Here is a 23,316-nt window from a genome sequence, read left to right as displayed (position 1 = left end):
CCAAAAGATGCCCATTCACACAACAAGGATGTCTGTTTCACTGTGTTCATAGATGCATTATTTGTAATAGCCAGAACTTGGAAGCAACCTAGATGCCCCTCAGCCAAAGAGTGGATAGAGAAAATGTGGTACATTTACACAATGGAGTACTATTCAGCAGATAAAAACGATAGAATCCTGAAATTTTCAGGCAAATGGATGGCACTAGAAGAAACCATCCTGAGTGAGGTAACCGAGTCACAAAAAGACAAACATGGCATGTACTCTCTCATATATGGATTTTAGACATAGATCTGGGAAGTGCCAACATACAATCCCATGGCCAGAGAGTCTGGGAAACAGAACCTTCATTCAGTGGCTGATGGAAGCAGAGGCAGACTCCCACAGCTAAACACTGAGCTGAACCCACAGTACATTTTAAATGAAAGCAATTAGAGAAGTGTTTAAGTCACTTATTTATTACATCTACTGCTAGGTTGTGCATAGACAATATCTAGAATAACAACTTTTAACTGTTTTGACAGAGAAGAATCCAGAATCTCAGGAGACCTTCACATTTTGTTACTTAGACATCTTCAGGTAGGTATCTACTATTTTAGTAATCAGTGAGTTTTTGGAAAAGTAAATAAAGTCATAGTCTTTTCAGGCATATTTTAGAAAATATGAAAATACATTCAATCTAAGAAATCATCTAGAATAAATATGCAAAGTAATGAACATGGCCTTACATGGTCAAGCACCCAGGGTGTGTCAGGTTTCAGGTGATGCCATACATGAAGTATAGTGATAAATTCAAGATGCATGATGGACTCTAACTAAAGGAACTTGGGGGAACCTCTGCATGTGTTACTATTTGAAACTGTGTCAACAATTTGAAAACATATTTTTAATCTTGAAAGTCATTGTCCCAAAGAAAAGCTATCCATCTGCTTTGAGAAAGCCCTTCTTAAAGCTCCCTTTATATCCTGATTTCTGAAGCTGTAGATGAAGGGGTTTAGCATAGGGGTCACCACTGTGTACATCACAGACATGACAGTCTCCTTACTGGTTGAATAATTAGCTGATGGACATAAGTAGAGACCAATGATTGTTCCATAGAAGAGAGACACTACGGAGAGATGGGAACCACAGGTAGAGAAGGCCTTTTGTATGCTTCTAGAAGAGGGAACCTTGAGAATGGAGGACACTATTCGTACATAGGATAAAAATATCAACAGGAATGGAACAATAATGACAAGTCCTCCTAAGATAAATATCATCATTTCATTGGTCTGGATATCAGAGCAGGCTAACTTCAGAAGAGCTGACATGTCACAGAAAAAATGGCGGATCACATGGTCATCACAGAAAGAAAGCTGAACCATGAGCAGTGTGTGAGACAAAGAGATGACTGTGGTCAGTAGCCAAGAAAGTGTCACCAGGCAGAGACACAGCTTGGGACTCATGATGCTTACATAGTGCAGGGGGAAGCAGATGGCCACATAACGGTCATAAGCCATGGCCACAAGGAGGAAGCTCTCAAGGTCTGCAAATAGTAGGAAAAAGTACATTTGTGTCAGACAACCTGCATAAGGGATGGATGGTACTTGACTCTGCATGTTCTGAAGCAATTTGGGAATGGTGACAGAGGAAAAGCAGAGGTCAGAGAAGGACAAATTACTGAGAAACAAGTACATGGGTGTGTGGAGGCGTGAATCCAGCTGAATAAGGACAATGATGAGGAAGTTCCCCAGAACAGTGGTGACATACATGGCCAGGAACAGGGCATAGAACAGGTCTTGGTGGAGTGGTTCAATGGGCAATCCCAGGAGGAGGAACTCTGAGACAACAGTTTGATTTCTTCTTTCCATGTTGACTTCTTAACCTTTTCAAACTTAAGAATGATTTGTATCAATATACAAACATATATACAATGCAGAACTCTTAGAAAGACATTTTAAAACGAAATCTAACACCTGAGATTCATAAAAAATGACATTCATTCTTCCAAGTACCTAATAATTTGTAAATTCAACAATACTGAGTTTGGTTAAGAATGTTCTTCTGAAAGCACATTTGTTATCCAAGCTACTCGGAAGGCTGAAGCAGGAGGATCTGAAGTCCAAGGCCTTGCTGGGCCACACAGTGAGCTTGAGGCTAACTTGGTAACATAACCCACCTCAATCAAAAATTAAAAAGGGCTGTCACTTAATTGTCTCCAGTGATGTGGCAAAACACCAAGGCCAAAGGCAACTTAGGGAGGAAGGGATTTGTTTGTACTTCCACATCACAGTTCATTAACAGAGGAAGTCAGAAAAGAGACGTAACCAGGGCGGGACTGCTTAACCTGGAGGCAGGAATGAATGCTGCTTACTGGATTGCTCCATCTGCTTTCTTATAGTAGCAAGGACCAGCACCCAAAATGAGCTGTGCACTCCTACATCAATCATCAATAAAAACAATGCTTCACAGGCTTGACTAGAGGCCAGTCTGGTGGAGGCATTTTCTCAATTGAGGGTCCTTCCTCCCATATGACTTTAGGTGGTGTCAAGTTGACGTAAAACTAGCCAGTCAGGCTGTGAGTATAGTTCATCAGTAGAACAATTGCTTAACATGTACAATTTACTGTGTTAAATCTTCAACACCGGATTAAAATGAAAAAGTTTTGTAATTATGCCAGGAGTGGAATTGGATGAGCAAGTAGATAACAATAATACACAAATAAAACTGTCACAGTGATGGTGGTAGTAAAAATGTTGACAATGGTACTGTTAGTAAGTCCAGAGCAATGAATATTAGTTTACCCAATACCAGGATATAAATGTGAATCACTTGGCCTTCTTTGCTTTACACAATAAATACTATTATGAGACAGATACTATTACTCATATTTTAAGGTAAGTAACAGACATTTATACTCATTTAGTGACTCACCCAAGATCTTACACCTGTTAAGCAATAGTCCTGGGTGCTATGTTCAGATAGTCTCACTTCAGAGGCTTGTTTTCAGCCAGGAGAATGTCTGAGAATGGTTACACGTGACAGGTTGGTATTTGTTATCTGGATTAAACCTTACAGATGAGAATAGAGACAAAATGAGTTGAGAAAGTATAAGACATGTTTGTTGTTTTTTTATTCACGCATCTGATGGTTAAGGGATGCTGCATAAGGAACATCTAGCCACACAACCAATTCCACTTGTTCAGAAAACACAGCAAGTCCAAACAATGTGCCTGCCACTTTGGTAGAAGAGCACAAAAGAACTAGATACCATGGGGTATACAATCCAAATAAACCAATTCAAGGATCGAAAAATTGAACATAATCCCTGAATTGTCTGAATGTGTGACCATGTAGAGCATAGCCATAAGACATTGATGATGATTCTTTCCTCTTTCCCTTGACCCCTCTCCTACTGAGGTAGGTAGTTATCTCTGTATTCGTTGCTTTAGGATATAGACAAGGTAGGAAAACAGAGTCCATAGTTTACTTAGTTTTTGTTCCCTAAACCTCAAAACCCAGAATAAATGAAAAATTTACTGGTAGATAAAACAAAACAACAAAAATTTCCTGGTACAGTAGAAGGTGAAAGAATCATCCTCCCTGGAACCAAGGAGGATTCCCTGGCACAAGAGGCAGATTGGGGATGAGTCAATGATCTGTGTGTGGATCCTGTAGTATGGGGAGCTGGCAATGTCATTAGAAGACATGAGGAAAAAACACAAGCTTGATTAAGAGGGGGAAATAAAGCCTTTCAAAACTACCATATTTAATAAGTCACGAATCTGACAAACTTGATGCATTGACTTTCATAACGAGAAAAAAACCGTAAGTAATATGTGTTGAAGAAACCAGAAGGCAATCAAGTTTTCATGTATGTATCTTATTGTGTAATGTCCCAGGTGCCACTCACATTTCTTTCCAATCAATTAAAGCTATAATGACATAATTGAAGGAAAAATGGCCTCTAATAAAAGTTCCTAGGTTGCTGGGAACCTAACATTCTGGAGGCAGAAGTAAGTGGTTCTGTGTGAATTTGAGGCCAATCTGGTGTACAAAGCAAGTTCCAGGAAAGCTAGGACTACACAGAGAAACCCAGTCTCAAAAACACAAACAAACAAACCCAAGCAATTCCTAAATCGACAGCAACTGTGTAAAAATGACCAATATTTTTATTCATCAGGGAAATAAAAACTGAAATCACTGGAAGATACTACTTCTCACCAGAAGAGCTGGAAATAAAGGTTAAAAATGACAAATGTTAGCAAGGATTTTAAACAGTACTTTCATGCCAATAAAATTTTATTTATATGGGGCTCGAGTAATGGTTCAGTGATTACGAGCACTGGCTATTTTTCCCGAGGACCCCAGTTCAGTTTCCAGCACCCATATGGTGGCTCACAACTATCTGTAACTTGAGTTCCAGGGGATCCAATGGCCTCTTCTGGCTTCTGTGGTCACTGTATCCATTTGGTACATAGAATCACATGGAGGAAAAAACCCATACATATAAAAATGAATGCATTATAATATATAAGTATACATTCTATTTATTATATTGTATATAGTGAGAATGTAAAATACTAAAGATAGTTTGGTAACTGCAGTTCTTAAAATCCAACATCCAGACACCTCTGGATACATTGGCAAGTGAGCTCTGTGTGTTAAAATAAAGGTAATTTGACAAGGGATTTATAGTCACATAAATATAAAAATGTTTCTTAGGGGAGGCTCAGAGACAGTGGTGCCCTTGCTTAAGTCCAGTAGTTGATCAGTTCTTGCTAATTTAATAAAAAACAACATCCTTATGTTGGGTATCTCATACGTCATCCATGGCATTTTATGAGAATTTTCCAAATATACAATAGAAAAATCTATCCTATCAATTGTCAATATAATATACATTACTGAGTTTTTTAAACTGTCAAAACGGGACTGGAGTCTGGCTCAATGGTAGCTTAATGTAGCTCTAGGATATGTAACACCTGGATTTTCTCACCAGCATCTCACACAAAAACATTTTGATGGTGTACATGAGTTGGAGAGATGTTGGAAGATTTCAGTTAGGAGAACTGAGTAGGGGAAATCTACTATAAAGAGTGACTATGGGTAGCAATATATTGTGTTCTTTAAAACTGTATAAAAAGGGGTATTAAAATATTCTCATTACAAGCCGGGCGGTGGTGGCGCACACCTTTAATCCCAGCACTCGGGAAGCAGAGGCAGGCGGATCTCTGTGAGTTCGAGGCTGGGCTGGACCGACAGCCTCGAAAACAATACAGAAGAAACCCTGTCTCGTAAAAACCAAAATAAATTCTCATTAAAAAATGATAACTATGTAAATCAAGGTATATTCTAATTAGCTAGAGTAGACAGACCATTCAGAAGTGTGTACAGCCTCCAAAGCATCATGTTGTCCGTGATCACTAAAGATAGTTATGACCACTAATTTTATAGCAATTAAATAAATGCCTCAGAAAAAGTTGGAAGCAATCACAATGGAAAACACTAATTAAACAATGAAACTGGCCACCAGTAATATGAGAAAACCATATGCAGAATTTCAGTTTATTTTTAGATATATAAACATATTTTCTCTGGACTTTACCTTTGTGAAATTCACCCAATTAGATACACTTTTAGTTCCTTGATGATATGCTATTTCAGTGTATAACTACTCTTTTGCCATTTATGAATACTAAACTTTGCAAATTACTGTGTCCAATTCTTTATTAAGATAGATTTGCTTTTATTTTGTGTGTGGATGTTTTGTCTGCATTTATGCCCATGGCCACAAGCATACTAGTGCCCACGGAGGCCAAAAGGAAGCATTAGTTCCCCTGGAACTGGAGTTATAGATGTTTATTATCTATCATGTAGGTGCTTGGAATCAAACTGGAATCCTCTAGAAGAGTATCTAGTGTTCTTAACAACTGAGTCATTTCTTTAGTCCTGTATCTACTTCTTGACAATGAAACTACTGGACAAATAGTTGCTTCACTTCTTTGCCTCTTAAGAATGTATCACCAGGAAGTGTCTGAGATGGCTTTAGCTGAAACAGAGAGATTCCATGTCAGTGAAGAGACTGGATCAGAAAATAACATGGAGAACAATTGAGGACACTTGATGTCAACCTCAAGTCCCTACATGCACACATATAGGCATATACTTCCATAAACATGCATGCCTACATGTGAGCAGGTACACTTACATATATCACATTCAAATACTTAAAGACGTAAAAAACATACAATAATTCATGGTAATGGAACATTAGAGGAATAAGAGCAAGACGAAAGGGAACACAATGGTAATAGGCATCCTAAGTTATCAAGGACCGAACTATGATATGCATAGTACTTAAGCAATGGGTTCTTTCAATTTACTCTGCTTCTACCAACATCATTCTGATGGGAAAACACCAAAACTTACCTCACAATGCCATCCTTTCTAGTGAGACACTATGTTGTTGCATTTGGAAGACTCACTGTCATCACCACTACTCACTGAATGAGCCCAAACCTTGGTATTAGAAAGAAGATGTGAGTACAAAATGACAGGTATTATCTCAAGTGGGAATTTCAGTTTATCCCTAAGCATACTAAAATTGGGAGGTCTTAATTGATAGTGATAAAAAACTAGCTTTGTGTAAAGGGTTTCCTAGAATGGTTTATGCACTGTCTTTCTGGACCTCAATCTAAGTTTTCAGAGACCCTTAGGAGTTAGACTCCACTAGCAACTTGCCTACGATCTTGGAAAATTGCAGAAGTTTATATGGAAATATATCATGGATTACTTTCTATTAAAAGAACTGATGATCCTCAATTACACAAGGAGAAATACAGTACTGATAATAGTGGAAAATAAGGCTGGTGGATTCTAATTTATCCTATAGAATTGTCACTGATATCTGTGAAAGGGGATTTTAGAATGGCTACCTCTTCTTAATCCCATGCCAGCTTACCTAAATTGTTGGATTGTTGCTCCATCCAGACACTGCTCCCTGTCTCTTACTTCCACACAGTGCATTTCCAATTGGAGTTTCTACAATTGTCTTCTCACTCTTCTCTTCTATGGGGCCCAGGCTCCCGGGATCCCCGAATCCCATAGAAACTCATTAACACACTGAGTATTTTCCCCATTCTTTTACTGCTATAGCACTCTCAACCACATATCTAATAAATTATACTTACAGCAATATTCTGGGTTCATTACAACCCTGATATTCTCATGTATGCTTCACTTAAACATCATGGTCTTTGTTGACAATTCTCTTTTTTGAGTTTTGTGGTACATGGACACACAGATATTGAAACAATGATGGCTTTCAAATCTTATGAAAAAGCTACTGAAATGTATAAACAAGCAAACTGTGTGATAGGTGAATTATTTATCAATAAAAACTTTGTTTAAAAAGCTTTTAGAATCAAACACTATACTGTTTGGCACATTGCCTTGTGTTTATAACTTAAAGTCTAGTCAAGGAAAATAGGTAGAATATGGCTAGACATTAAGTTATAAAATATAACTTGCATATAATGTAAAAACAGGAAAAATGTGCCACAACATTATTAAGGAGATGTAACCTTATCCACTGGTTCACGGAAGATAATCTTTTTATTATTATTATTTTTGAGATTATATAATTATATAATTTTCTCCATTCCTTTTATTCACTCCAAACCCTCCTGTATAACCTTCTTTGCTCCCTTTCAAATTTAATGTTTCTTTTTTATTAATTGTTGTTATATGTATATGTATCTGTGTATATATGAAACACACACACATGAAACACACATAGATGAAACACACACACTGCTAAGAGTTCCACAAACACACCCAATCTATACAACTGTCACCCACACACAGAGGGCCTAGGTGTGTGCATGTGTGTATGTATATTCCAACCCCCCCCTGAAGGAAACATCTCTTTGTAGCAGATAGAGGTCATTAGAGAAAATCATAACCAGTCAAATTAGAAGGTTTTGGAGCTCCAACAGACATATCTTTTTTCTCTAATGAAATTTAATCTAAATCTGAGGAGATTTGTAAGAAAAGGGAATAAAATGATCCAGAAAGATGAGGGGCATTTGGAAAAGCCCAGAGATTATCATTAACTTTAAGTAAATTTACAACATAAGGGGCATTCCTGGTAGTCAAGATACTGTGAATATTCCAGGAGAACAGAGCCCAGTTGGGAAGCAAAGGCTGGGAGATGAGGCTGGAGAGGATGGCAGCATTTGAGTGTGGAGACAAGTACTCAATTGCAATGTTTAGAACATTCTCTATGACTCTATGTGGTGAATGGCTGGAAGACATCTGAGATCAAAGGCAAGAAGACTGCTTGTAGCCAACCAGGGTAAAGTTGATGCTGTGGTGGCTTAAAATTCTTCTTCTTTTTCTCTTAGAACTTTTTAAATTTAAATTAGAATCAATCTTACTTCACATGTCAATCCCAGCATCCTCTTACTCTCCTCCTCCCATGATCACCATCAGCTCCCCCAACCCCCCACCCAATCCCCACTCAACTCTCTATGGAGGGTGAGGCCCTTCATAAGGGATCTCCAAAGTCTGTCATATCATTCGGGCTGGGCCTAGAACCTCCTCCACATGTCCAGGCTGAGAGAGCATCCCACCATGTGGAATGGGCTCCCAAAGTCCATTTGGATGCCAGGAATAAATACTGATCTAGTACCGGAGGCCCCAAAGATTGCCCAGGCCTCCTTACTTCCACCCATGTTAGGGGGGTTTGGATCAGTCCCATCCTGCCCTCTCAGCCATCAGTCTGGAGTCCATGAGCTCCCCATTGTTCAGGTCAGCTGATTCTGTGGGTTCCACCCACCAGGTCATCATCCCTTTGCTCATAACTCCTCCATCTCTGCAACTGGTTTCCAGGAGTTCAGTTCAGTGTTTAGCTGTGGGTATCTGCCTCTGCTTCCATCACCACTGGATGAAGGCTTTAGGATGGCATACAAGGTAGTTGTCAATCTCATTATTGGGCAAAGGCATTTACGGTAGCCTCTCCACTATTGCTTAGATTATCAGTTGGTGTCATCCTTGTAGATCTCTGAAAATATTATTAGTGTGCCAGATGTCTCCTCAAACCTATAATGATTCCCTCTATTATGGTATGTCTCATCCTGCTGTCCTTTATTCTTCCCATTACTCAACCTTCCTGCTCCCCCATTTCCTCTTCTCTCCTTCTCTTCTTCTCACCTTTCCCCAGTTCCCTGTCCCCTCCCCCATGCTCCCAGTCCACTCAGAAGACCCTGTATCATTACCCTTCTCTGGGGTACATGCATACCTTTCTTAGGGTCCTCCCTGTTTCCCAAACTCTGTGGCAGTGGAATTGTAGGCTGGCACTCCCCTGCTTCATGTCTGAAATCCATATATGAGTGAGTACATACCATTTTTGTCTTTTCATGACTGGGTTACCTCACTCAGGATGGTTTCTTCTAGTGCCATCTATTTGCCTGCAAATTTCAAGATTCCATTTTTTTCCACTGAGTAGTATTCCATTGTGTAAATGTACCACATTTTCTCTATCTACTTTTCAGTTGTGGGGCATCTAGGTTGATTCCAGGATCTAGCTATTACAAATAATGCTGCTATAAACATAGTGGCACACATGTCATTGTTACATGAATGCCCATCTTTTGGGTATATATCTAAGAGTGGAACTGCTGAATCTTATGGACAGATTCACATTTTCCTGAGGAATATCCATACAGATCTCCAAAGTGGCTTCACAAGTTGGCATTCCCACCAGCAGTGGAGGAGTGTTCCCTTTTCGCCACATCCTCTCCAGCATAAAGTGCCCTTGGTGTTTTTGATTTTAGCCATTCTGAGGAGTGAGATTGTATCTCACAGTTGTTTTGATTTGCATTTCTCTAATGGCCAAGGATATTGGGCACCTTCTTAAGTGTCTGTCAGCCATTTTAGACTCCTCTATTGAGAATTTTCTATTTAGTTCTGTACCCCACTTGCTACTTGAGTTCTTTGTAAATTTTGGAGATCAACCCTCTGCCAGATTAGTGAATATCTTTTCCCATTCTTTGGGCTACCTTTTTGTCTTGTTGACTGTGTTCTTTGCCTTACAGAAGCTTCTCAGTTTCAGGAGGTCCCATTTATTAATTGCCAATTTCAATGTCTGTGCTACTGAAACTATCTTTAGGAAGCTGTCTCCTGTACCAATTTGTTTAAGTGTACCTACCACCTTCTCTTCTAAGAGGTTCAGTGTGGCTGGATTTATGTTGAGATCTGATCCATTTGGACTTAAGTTTTGTGCATGGCAATAGACATGGGTCTATCTGCAGTTTTCTACATGTCAGCATCAAGTTACTCCAGCACCATTTGTTGAAGATGCTTTCTTTTTTCCATTGTGTCATTTTAGCTTATTTGTCAAAAATCATGTGTTCCTAGGTGTGTGGGTCAATATTAGGGTTTTCAATTTGATTCTATTGGTCTACCTGTCTATTTTTGTGTCAACGCTAAGCTGTTTTTAGAACTATTGCTCTATAATTGAGCTTGAAGTCAGGGATGGTGATGCCTCCGGAAGTTCCTTTATTGTTCAGGGTTGTTTTGGCTTTCCTGGGTCTTTTGTTTTTCCATATAAAGATGATTATTCTTCTTTCAAGGACTGTGAAGAATAGTGCCGGTATTTTGATAGGGATTGCATTGAGTCTGTAGATTGCTTTTGGCAAGATTTCCATTGTTACTGTGTTGATACTATGATGCTGCAACGATAAACGGCACACTTACTGAAAGTAAAAATAAGTATTTATTGTAGAGATTACTCACAAGAGACAAAACAAGTAACCCAGATGAGCCAAACTGGAAGTCTGAAAGCCAGAAAAAGAGAGCTAGACTTCCGCTGCTCAGTCTTTTATACCTTCCTCCGTAACGCCCCTAGCCATGCCCAAAAGTGGGCCTGGCTAGTGACGTAGTTCACTTTAGTCATGCCTAAAGTGGGTGTGGTTAGTGGTATGGTAAACCGCCCTTTTATTACCTCATCTGCGTGTGCCTCTAGTAAATCACATGGTTAATGGCGGCACATGGTTTCCTCCTATAGTATTACCTATCCAAGAACATGGGAGATCTTCCATTTTCTGGTATCTTCTTTAATTTCTTTCTTTAAAGACTCAAAGTTCTTGCTATACCCATCTTTCATTTGCTTGGTTAGCGTTACCCCAATATATTTTATGTTGTTTGTGGCTATTGTAAAGGCTGCTTATTTCTCTGATTTCTTTCTCAGCCCATTTATCTTCCATATATATTAGGGCTACTGATTTTTTTGAGTTAATCTTGTATCCTGCCACTTTGCTGAAGATGTTTATCAGCTATAGGAGTTCCCGTGTAGAATTTTTCTTTCGCATCACTTATATAAACTATCATATCATCTGCAAATAGTGAAAGTTTGACCTCTTCCTTTCCAATTTGTATCCTCTTAGTCTCCTTTTGTTGTTTTGTTGCTCTAGCTAGAACTTCAAGTACAATATTGAAGAGATATGGAGAAAGTGGACAGCCTTGCCTTGTTTCAGATTTTAGAGGAATCATGTAGATTTTCTTTCCATTTAGTTTGATGTTGGCTGTTGGTTTACTATATATTGCTTTTATTGTGTTCAGGTATGTTCCTGTTATCCCTGATCTCTCCTGGACCTTTATCATGAAGGGGTGTTGGATTTTGTCAAAGCCTTTTTCCACATCTAGTGAGATGAACATGTGGTTTTTTTATTTGCAGTTTGTTGACATGGTGGATTATCTTGATGGTTTTTGTATGTTGAACCATCCCTGCATCTCTGGGATGAAGTCTACTTGATCATGGTGGATGATTTTTCTTGATGTGTTCTTGGATTGGATTTGCCAGTATTTTATTGAGTATTTTTGCATTATTTTTCATGAGGTATATTGGTTTGCAGTTCTCTTTCTTAGTTGTGTCTTTGTGTGGTGTGGGTACCCAGGTAATTATAGCCTCATAAAAAGAGGTTGGTAAAGAACCTTCTGCTTGTATTGTGTGGAACAATTTGAGGAGTATTGGAATTAGCTCTTCTTTGAATTTCTGACAATTCTGCACTGAAGTCACATGGGTCTGGGATGTTTTTGTTTGGGAGACTTTTGATGACTGTTTCTGTTTCAGTAGTGGTTATAGGTCTGTTTCAGTTGTTTATCTGTTCTTGATTTAATTTTGATAAGTGATGTCTATCTAGAAAATTGTCCACTTCCTTTAAATTTTCAAATGTTGTGGAGTACAGGTTTTCAAAGTATTATCTGAAGATTCTCTGGATTTCCTCAGTGTCCATTGTTATGTCCCCCCTTTTCATTTCTGATTTTGTTAATTTTCATGTTCTGTCTCTGCCTTCTAGTTAGTTTGGATAAAGGTTTGTCTATCTTGTTGATTTTCTTGAAGAACCAACTCTTTGTTACATTGATTGTTTGTATTGTTTTCTTTGTTTCAACTTTATTGATTCCAGCCCTTAATTTGATTGTTTCCTGGAGTCTACTCCTCCTGTGTGAGTTTGCTTCTTTTTGTTCTGGAGCTTTCAGTTGTGCTATTAATTCTCTAGTGTGACTATTCTCCAGTTTCTTCAGTGCTATGAACTTTCCTCTTAGTACTGCTTTCAAAGTGTCCCATAAGATTGGGTATGTTGTGTCTTCTTTTTCATTGAATTCTAGGAAGCCTTTAATTTCTTAATTTCTTCCTTGACCCAGGAATGGTGCAATTGTGCATAGTTCAATTTCCATGAGTTTATAGGGTTTCTGTGATTTGTGTTGTTGTTGAATTCTAACTTTAAACCATGGTGGTCTGATAAGATATAACGGATTATTCACCAGCTTGTTTCTTGGGTCCATTTGATTGGAAAATCTTATCCCAACCTTTTACTCTGAGGTAATGTCTGTCTTTGAAGTTGAGATGGGTTTCTTGTATGCAGCAGAAGGATGAATTCTGTCTTCTATCCATTCTGTTAGCCTGTGTCTTTTCATAGGCAAATTAAGACCATTAATGTTGAGGGAGATTAAGGACCATTCAGTGTTAATTCTTGTTTGTTTTTTATTCATTGTTGGTGGTGTTATTATTCGTGCATTTACCCCGCTTTTTCTTTTGGCTTTTGGTAAAGTTGGATTATCTATTTTCTATGTTTTTGTGAGTGTAGTTACCTTCCTTAGGTTGAAGTTTTCCTTCCAGTACTTTCTGTAGGGATGGATTAATGAATATGTAATGTTTTAATCTGATTTGTTGTGGAATATCTTGTTTTCTCCATCTATAATAATTGAAAACTTTGTTGGGTATAGTTGTCTGGGCTGGCATCCATGATCTCTGAGTGTTTGTAGAACATCTATCCAGGACCTTTTGGCTTTTAGAGTTTCCATGGAGAAGTCAGGTGTGATTCTGATAGGTTTGCCTTTATATGTTTCTTGGCCTTTTTCCTTTTCTGCTCTTAATATTCTTTCTTTACTCTATATGCTTGTGCTTTTTATTATTATGTGTAGAGGGTACATTTTTTTTTGGTCCACTCTACTTGGTGTTCCTCCTGCTGCATCAAGGCTGGATTGGCATCCCAGCATGTAGAACAGGTTTTTAAAAGCCAGCCCATGCTTTAAGGACAGGCTCTGATCCTACTGCTAGGAGTCCCAAAAACAGACCAAACAGCTACATAACTGTGACCCATACACAGAGCATATAGGTCAGTCCCATGCAGACTCCCTAGCTGTTGGTCCACAGTCCATGAGCTCCTCCCACCAGCTGAGGTCAGCTGTCTGTCGGTTCCCCATCAATAAACTTCTGTACTAGAAGTGAAGAGAACCCACTGTTAGTATTGACAACATGTTACCACATCAGCCTTGGCAGTGAAGATAAAGGAACTGATCTGAGAACTTGTTAGGAGCTAGTACCCAGAACTTCAGGGGTGATCTGAATAAAGAGAGTTAAGGAAAGGAAGGGTTGAGCCCTGCTGTGCTGATGTACTCTATGCATCTATGTATTGCTACGTCATCACACTTCAGTCATATTCACTCATCCTGTGTTCACACTCTGTAGTAGTCAACCTCATCGGAAGAAATGTCTTTTAATAAGCCTTGCACAAACCTTATTCTATTTCTACCAACGTGAATATGTATAATTTTATGTAAAACTAAAGATTCTACAAAACGGGGACTGGAGAGATGGCTCAGATGTTAAGAGCGCTGGCTGCTCTACCAGAGGTACTGAGTTCAATTCTCAGCAGCCACATGGTGGTTTACAACCATCTATAATGAGATCTGGTGCCCTCTTCTGGCCTGCATGGGTACATGCAGGCAGAATACTGTATGTATAAATCTTAAAAAAAAAGACTCTATAAAACTAAATTCAGAGGTATATTCAAAGAGTTCAAGTTGGTGGCTCAGATCCGTTAGGGATCTTTTCCCCACAAACAGAGTTGACTATATATTTCTGTGATTTTACTCAAAGTATAGCCTATGCATTTGTCACAATGCTCTTCTCGTTTTTTCTATGCCCTTTTAAAGATTAGTTCTTTTCCTGGTGCCTCAGACCTCTCCCATATTCTGCTCATGTATTTTAAATTCACAGCTGGCCTTTACTAAGTGATCTGTTTCCTCTTCCGTGTGTTCTAGTCCTGACACTCCACTTCCCACATTACCTATTCTATTGGTGAGGGTTTAAGCTGAGATTTTCATTTAGCTTACTGAGTTGTTCATTTCCAGTGTCATTTCAACTTAAATTTTCCTTAGATATTCTATTTAATTTTATTTTCATGTCTTAGATTCATTTCCTTATTTCATTATGCTACTTTTTAAAAAAATTTGTAGAGCATGTTCATGTTTTCTTTGAGTTGTTAAATACAGTTATCATCATTCCTTTTAATTCTTCTTTTTTTTTTTTTTTGGTTTTACGAGACAGGGTTTCTCTGTATTGTTTTGGAGGCTGTTGGTCCAGCCTGGCCTCGAAATCACAGAGATCTGCCTGCCTCTGCCTCCCGAGTGCTGGGATTAAAGGCATGCGCCACCACCGCCCAGCCCTTTCAATTCTTTATTAAAACATTTACATAAAATTGTATGTAAAAATAACAAGCTCTTAAACCCTTTTATATTATAAAATCAAACCATCTTTTCAGTCATTATATACATATATATAACATGAATATTATATGTGTGTATATACAATACACATATACATATACACATATATGTGACCAATTCTTGAGAATTCTTTTAAATCAAATCTGGACTTTTTTCATTGTTGTTGTTTCTGTTTTCAGGCACCATTAACAATAGGGTGTATTATTTCTCTTTGATTATTATTTTAGAACAAAGAAATTAACAAAACCAAATTAATTTTTATTAGAATATAGTGATTATACAAAGTGATGGTACTTTTGAAATTTCTGGACATGAACTTATTGTGCTTTGATCATAGCAACCACTTCAATTCCTTGGTTTTATTTGCCTTATTTCATGTAATATGATAACATGTATTTTCATATATTTTGATGCAAATAATGTATTTTCATTCTACTTTGTAACTAAATAAAATTAGCTCTGTCTTTCCTGTCTTTTTCTTTCTCTAAACACACAAACATATATGTATATATCATATGGTAATTTTCAGGAACCTCCATACTTAATTTTTAGTAATTGTTTTATTTGTTGAAATTAAAATGTACTTACACAATTTTCACTCTTCCTTTTTCCTTTCTCAAAACAATCTTATGCAATCCCTTGCTCTCTCTCAAATTCAAGTCCTAATTTTCTTTGTGTTATATATATGTGTGTGTGTGTGTGTGTGTGTGTGTATGCATAATGTGCGTGTATTAAATATATATTGCTAAATGTATAAATACAACCTTCTCAGTCCATATACTTATATGTATATAACTTCAGGGCTAACCTTTTGGTATTGGGTAACTAATTAGAGGCAACTCCCCTCTACTATATATTTTTTAACTTTATTTATATTACTTTAATTTTAAATAGCTTGCTTCACATATCAATCCCAGTTCCCTCTTCCTCCCCTCCTCCTGCATCCCCCACATCATCCCCCCCAGCCTCCCACCCTATACCCACTTCCTTCCACATAGGGGATATCCAGAGTCTGTCATTTAGCTCATGGCATTATCCAGGCACTCCCCTAAGAGTCCAGGCTGAGAGAGCATCCCTCTTTGTGTCATGGACACACGAAGTCCATTTGTATGCCAAGGATAAACACTGATCTACTGCCCAGGGCCCCATAGGTTTCCCAGGCCTCCTCACTGACTCTCATACTCAGGGGGTCTGGATCAGTCCCATACTGGCCTCCCAGCTGTTGGTCTGGGGTCCAAGAGCTCCCCCTTGTTCAGATCAGCTGTCTCTGCTGGTTTTGCCAGCCCATTCTTTGCCAATTTGCTCATAACTCCTCTATCTCTGTCACTGGGATCCTTGGGTTCAGTTCAGGTTTAACTGTGGGTGTTTGCCTCTGCTTCCATCAGTCACTGGATGAAGGTTCTAGGATGGCATATAGGGTAGACATCAAGTTCATCATCAGGAATGGGCATTTAAGGTGGTCTCTCCACTATTGCTAAGCTTGCCAATTGGTGCCATCCCTTTAGATCTCTAGAGGTCTCACTGGTGCCAGATCTGTCTTCTAACCCATAATTCCCTCTTCCCTTATTCTACCCCCCACTCAACCTTCCTGTTCCCCCATGACCTACTCTTTTTTACTCTTCTCCCCAGCTTCCCACTCCCCTCCCCACCTCTTGCCATGTTCCCAATCTGTTCAGGAGATCTTGCCTCATTCCTCTTCTCTGGGGTGCCATGCATATCTCTCTTAGGTTCTTTCCTGTTTCCCAGACTCTCTGTCAGTGGAAGTGCAGACTGGCATTATCATGATCCATGTCTAACCTCCATATATGATTAAGTACATACCATGTTTGTCTTTTTGTGACTGGGTTACCTCACTCAGGATGGTTTCTTCTGTCAGAGGATTAGCTTGCTTGGCTACTATATTTTTTAAAGGATTTTCTCTATCCTTTTTCTTTTCTCTCCCAAGCCTACATATATTTTTAAGCACACTGTAGGACATTTAGAGGTTTTCTTCATCTGAATCTGTCTTTACTGTTTATCTCTTTTTCTGACCACATGCGTTTTTATCTGCAAACATAAGAGTAAAGTGGCAGCTGGCCCCATTCTATTCCTTGGCTTTCTGCAAGGCTAGGTAGGCTTCATGGTGGAGTTACTAGGTTCATGTCATCACCAAGAAGCATGCTGCCACCAGCTACTCATAAACACCATTTAATTGTTTGATTGCAAAGCTTCTTAAAACAGCCCTGCAGCTTTTGCTGCTAATGCTGAGTCAGGAAGCCTCTCTTAAAGGAGCTGAAGCTTCTGCTTGCCTCTAGCAAACAGAGCCCACCCAAGAAAATTCTCCTACCAAGAAGCCATGTTTGCCTCTGTTCTTTTTTAAGCCTTTGTTACATTTTATGTGCAGATTCTGACCCTATGTGTGGGCATCGCATATTAGTTACTTTTCTCTTGTGATACCATGTCTAAGGGACTTCTACAATGAGTTTAATATGTGTACAGATGTGGTTGCTCAGGTAACTGGGTGGGAAGTGACATCATAAATCAAGACATGTAATAATAGGCAAAGTTCAGACTTAGGAAGAACAGAAAGGGTTCAAGATTCTTCACCTTGAGATTTAACTGCCATAGGTATCCAACTGGAGCTGCCTTCTGGGTATATGAAAAGAACAACGGAAATCTGGAGGAAGGTCTGGGATTCTCATGGATATGTAGGGGTTAACAGAAGATATAAGGTGATGAAAGAGGTAGGATTGGTTTCTACAAGAATACTCAGCAGAGAAAAGGAATCCACCATAGCTGGAAGCCTGCCCCATACCATACTGATGCTAAGGGTTTAAAAAGACCAGTGGCCCACTTTTTTTCTGAAGTGGGAGAAAAGGAAAAGAAACTGTAGAATCATATAGTCTTCCATTATACAGGGGTTCAATTCATCTCACTCTGTGTGGTATGGGAGATGGTTGAGTTCCACCCTCCACCCTGAAAAACAAATCAAGTTACTCTATTTTCCTTTTTATGGTTAAGAGAATAAACACAGCTATAAAGTTTTTAAATCCAAATTTTCAGAAGTGCAAATAAACGTGTGGGTAGCATCCTTACCACCTGAACTATCTTCCAGCCTCTATCTTTTTGCCATGTTACTGGAGAGAAAGAATTACAACCCTTGGGTATATCATAATTCCCATGAAAATCCAAAATACAGTGCTGTAGTAACAGTGTTGAAAAATTTATTTAAGGCCAGGCTATCCCAGAAAAGATTACATACTCATAAAAATTAGGATGGGGAGAACACTAAATACAATATTGTGTGAGAATTGAGTTCTGAACAAAATAATATGCAGGACACATTTTGATGATGTATGAAATAGAGATGTCATTTTAGAAAACAATTGCATAAAAGTTCTTAAACAATATTTTCTAAATTACAAGGACAGGAAGTCACAGTGGGGTCCCTAGTTAAATAGACATTTTTGAATAATTGAATAATATTCATGTTTTTGAATATTGACTAATTATATAGAATGCTCCATTAGTAAAAGAGTCAAGAAATGCTAATATTAGTATCTACATAGCTATCTGATTTTTTTATGAAACATCTGTGAGGTGATTATCATAGTCTGAACAGACTTTTCTTTTGAAACACTCTTTTAAGGGCTCCTTTCATGTCTCTGTTCCTCAGACTGTAAATGAAGGGATTCAACATGGGAGTCACCACTGTGTACATCATAGACATGACAGTGTCCTTCACAGTAGAGTTATTAGCAGATGGACATAAGTAGAGGCCAATAATTGTCCCAAAGAACAGTGACACCACAGACAAATGAGAACCACAAGTGGAGAATACCTTGTGGATGCCTCGAGTTGCTGGGACCTTGAGGATGGAGCAGACAATTTGTGCATAAGACCCTATGATGAGTAGGAAAGGGAGTACAACAACAAGCCCTCCTATGATCAATACCACTAATTCATTAATGTGAATATCAGAACAGGCCAGCTTCAGTAGTGCAGACAGATCACAAAAAAAATGGGGAATCACATTTTTGTCACAGAAAGACAATCTAGTTAAGAGCAAAGTGTGCAGCATGGCATGGAATGTGGTCAGCACCCAGGACAGCACCACCAGACTCACACAGAGCTTAGGACTCATGATGCTGGTGTAATGAAGGGGGAAGCAGATGGCCACATAGCGGTCATAGGCCATGGCCACAAGGAGGAAGCTCTCAAGGTCTCCAAAAAACAAAAAAAAATACATTTGAGTCAGACAAACTGCATAGGGGATGGATGGGTCCTGGCTCTGCATGTTCTGCAGCAATTTTGGCATTGTGACAGAGGAAAAGCAGAGGTCAGAGAAGGACAAGTTGCTGAGAAACAAGTACATGGGTGTGTGGAGATGGGAGTCCAGTAGAATGAGGATGATGATGATGAGATTTCCCAGGACAGTGGTGAGGTACATGGCCAGGAACAGGACATAGAACAGGTGCTGGTGCTCTGGGGGGATGGGCAGGCCCAGGAGGAGAAACTTGGAGATGACAGTTTGGTTGTCTTCAGACATGATCTTTCTGGAATATCTGTAAGGAAAATAGCAGGATCCCTCAAAAATTTCAAACGAAATGAACATATATCTAAGAAAAGTCATTTATAAGAATTAATCTCACAGTCATCAAAATGTTATAACTATACCCAAATTGCAAAAATTCTATACACACAATGACTTAACTCTTTTGTAAAACTTGCATATTTCAGTGTTGTATCCATTAAATTATACTTTTTATTTATTTTTATTTTTTTTGTTTTACAACCTGACCTCAGTTGTAAAACCTCCCCTTCCTTCTCTCTTTAAATTCTTTCTATGCTCTTTCTTCTACCCCTTGACTGTAAACAGTCTCGATTTATGATTCTACACTATCCCAATGGAAATGTTATGCATTTGAATGGCTTAAATTATCATTTTAGACTTAGGTTGTATTTGTCTTATCCTATAGAACTCTGACTACTAAGGATGAATGTTTTTCCCTAGTATATGCTGCAGGCATTGAACACACAGCAGATTCCAAATAAAACTTCCATATTAATTCTGTTCCTTTGCTTACCCAACCTCCTTCAGTTTCTTATACCAGTAAAAGAAATGCATGATCAAAGCGGAAATCAGAGTTTTATTTCATTCTTTTATTTTACTATCTATAACTCATGAAGTAAAACTCATAGACCCTAAACTTTATTATTATTGCCTAATTCACCTTTGCCCTAAATATTACTAACCCAGACAAGGGTATCATCTCCCTTGGACTATTGAAACCACCTCTCATTTTACCTCCCTCATTTTGAGCTTCAGTATTCTTCTCAAAGGTCTTTCTTTCCCTCTTTACATGTCAAGTGGAAATCCATTCATACTTCCTGGCTGAATGAATTGTTGGTGGATTCTCACTTCACGTAAGATGAAAGCTATATTTCCTTCAGGGGAACATTTGCCATTACAGTGCCCAATCATCCCTATATCCACAGTTGCATTTGCTCACACAGTGACTCCTGCATTACATTCTCCAGTAAATCTGGGTTTGAGGGTAGAGCTTCCACTGCTCTGCCTTTTATTCCTGGTGCTCCTTCTGTGTAGCTGTTCCTTCCCATTGCTCCCACCTACCTTGGTTGCCATTCGGGTACAGTATGCCTGGCTTTCTAAGATGAATCTCCCAAGTCTGTCTAGGATAGGTGAGACCTGCTGCATTTTCCCATGGTACTCATCCTATAGCACTCAATGTCTTGATCACCTAACTCCCCATAGACTATGAACTCCATTCAGGAAAGGCACGTCTGCATTCATCCTGAAGTAGGGATATCGTGTGTACTGACTATATTTACCCAATATTACTTTAATATTATCTGTTGCCTTTTGCACTAGTAAATGTACTCCTGCACTTTTGAAGACATCAATTCCTATCAAACTGGAATAATTACTGCTGTTAGTTCTTCTCTGACAATGTTTATGGTCCTTAATCCTTTACCCATAATTTTGACTTCTTGTTAAATGTAAAAGTATGTAATTTTGCAAACATGGGCAACACCATGGAACTTTATGTATGAGACTTACTCAACTTATCAATTAAAATAACCTAAATGTCTTTTTAGTTCATTCCATGTGATATCATTGATATTAATATCCTAAGAAGAAATATGACTGCACTTTTGTAAGTGTGGGAATATTTCTACCCTTGTCCTGTGTGAGTTACCTCTCCAATATGCATACCCCAAGTGCTTGTTAGTTTTATATGCCAAATAACTTAAATTTATATTAGTTTTGCACACATTTTGCAGTTTGGTTATCACTCTTCACACTTTGAGAGAGAAGCAGATCACCTGGCATAATATAGTACCCTTCATAAAGGCATTAAAAAAAGAATCTGCACTCTCCCAAGGAGATGAGGACCCTGCTGCTGAGTGCCTTTAGTGTCAAGCCTGTAGTTCCAGGATGGTTTTTGACATCAGCTCACTTCCCTGACTTACAGACTCCAGATCGGCCCATCTTTGTAGTCCAGGAGGCTGATTTGTTAAAATGAACCTTTATTAACTCTTTGTCTCTCACCATCAATCTCTATTTCTATGCACTTTTATATGTGGGTGTGTTATGTCTTCTTTGGGTTTCTGGAATATTATAGCTTCAGTAAGCCACATTTTGCCTTAAATCTGATAAATGAAATATAAAGACTTGCAGGATAACCATACGCTATGGTCTCCCACCTAAAATGCTTAATCCATCTTAATAACTTTCATATTTAAAAGTTATCTGCTGGTATTAAGGGAGAGAAAATATCTACTCAAATCTTACACACAGAGTTAGACGTTTTCTTTCCTTGTACCTAAGGAGATTCCTTGTACCTAAGACAAGGAACACAGATGTGATAGTTCATAAGTAGATACTGTGTGGAGGAGACAACAGCTTCATGTCTTCTGACCCATGAAACTACAAGTTCCCTTGCTACAGAATCACCTAAAAGGGTGCTTCTAAAATTTAAAGTGAGCGAAAAATCATTGGGCTATGTTTTTCAAGCATTGCTTGACTTCCTTCAGTTCTGATTTTCATTTTTAACTAAAAACCAAAAAAGGCAGTTGCTGTTGTAAATGGACTGAGTCACCTTTAAATTTACCCATAATTAGGTTCTTACGTAAAGTTAAAGTACAATTCTTGGGAGGAGATCTATTCAAATTTTTGAAATTCTTCAATTGTTTTAAAAATAAACATACCTTATGAACTACCACATCAAATGGAGCTGGTGTTATACTAATGTGATAGAGACTGTCAAGAATATAATGTATATTCAGAATGTCCGATAAGTTTGGGTATGTTGTATCTTCATTCTCATTGAATTCCAGGAAGTCTTTAATTTCTTTTTTTATTTCTTCCTTTACCCAGCGATGGTGCAATTGTGCATTGTTCAATTTCCATGAGTGTGTAGGGTTTCTGCGATTTGTGTTATTGTTGAATTCTAATTATAATGCATGGGGGTCTGATAAGATACAGGGGTTATTTCAATTTCTTTGTATCTGTGCAGATTTGCTATGTTTCGAGAAGAAGGTATATCCCTTTGTGTTTGGGTGGAATGTTCTATAGATGTCTGTTAAATCCAGTTGGGTCGTAACTTCTATTAGTTCTTTTTCTTCTTTGTTAAGTTTCTGTCTGGAGGTCCTGTCTAGCAGTGAGAGCGGAGTGTTGAAGTCTCCTACTATTAGTATGTGAGATTTTATATGCGATTTGAGCTTTAGTAATGTTTCTTTCACTAATGTAGGTGCCTTTGTATTTTGAGGCATACATGTTCAAAATTGAGACTTCATCTTGATGGACTTTTCCTTTGATGAATATGAAATGTCCTTCTTCATCTCTTTTGGTTTTAATTTGAAGTCTAGTTTAATAGATATTAGGATTGCTACACTCGCTTATTTCTTGGGTCCATTTGATTGAAAAATATTTTCCCAACCCTTTACTCTGAGATAAAGTTTGATGTTTAGATGTGTTTCTTGTATGCAGCAGAAGTATGGGTTCTGTCTTCGTATCCATTCTGCTAGTCTGTGTTTTTTGATAGGCAAGTTGAGACCGTTGACATTGAGGGATATTAATGACCATTGATTGATGATTCTTGTTTGTGCTTGATTTATTGGTAGTGGAGTCATTTTGTGTAGGTTCTCCTCCCTTTTTCTTTTGGTGTTTGGTAAAGTGGGATTATCTATTGCCTATGTCTTTGTGAGTGTGGTTATCTTTGTTGGATCTAGGTTTTCCTTCTAGCACTTTCTGTAGAG

The 23,316-nt window shown here is 38.4% G+C and overlaps 2 protein-coding genes across 2 annotated transcripts; both read right to left on the bottom strand.

Annotated features, from left to right (window-relative positions):
• Positions 1-899: 899 nt before the first annotated feature.
• Positions 900-1,850, bottom strand: LOC101822728 (olfactory receptor 1-like). Its single transcript, XM_005067414.2, has one exon. It carries the CDS (start codon positions 1,848-1,850, stop codon positions 900-902), a length of 951 nt encoding a protein of 316 aa, XP_005067471.1.
• Positions 1,851-18,640: 16,790 nt separating this feature from the next.
• Positions 18,641-19,582, bottom strand: LOC101822995 (olfactory receptor 1468-like). Its single transcript, XM_005067415.2, has one exon. The coding sequence runs from the start codon at positions 19,580-19,582 to the stop codon at positions 18,641-18,643; it is 942 nt and encodes a 313-aa protein (XP_005067472.1).
• Positions 19,583-23,316: the final 3,734 nt, after the last annotated feature.

This window comes from Mesocricetus auratus, unplaced genomic scaffold (genome assembly GCF_017639785.1).
Source record: "Mesocricetus auratus isolate SY011 unplaced genomic scaffold, BCM_Maur_2.0 Super-Scaffold_100007, whole genome shotgun sequence".
NCBI lineage: Eukaryota > Metazoa > Chordata > Mammalia > Rodentia > Cricetidae > Mesocricetus > Mesocricetus auratus.
Note: the sequence above shows the minus strand (reverse complement) of the source record. Positions and strands in the feature narration are given on the sequence as shown.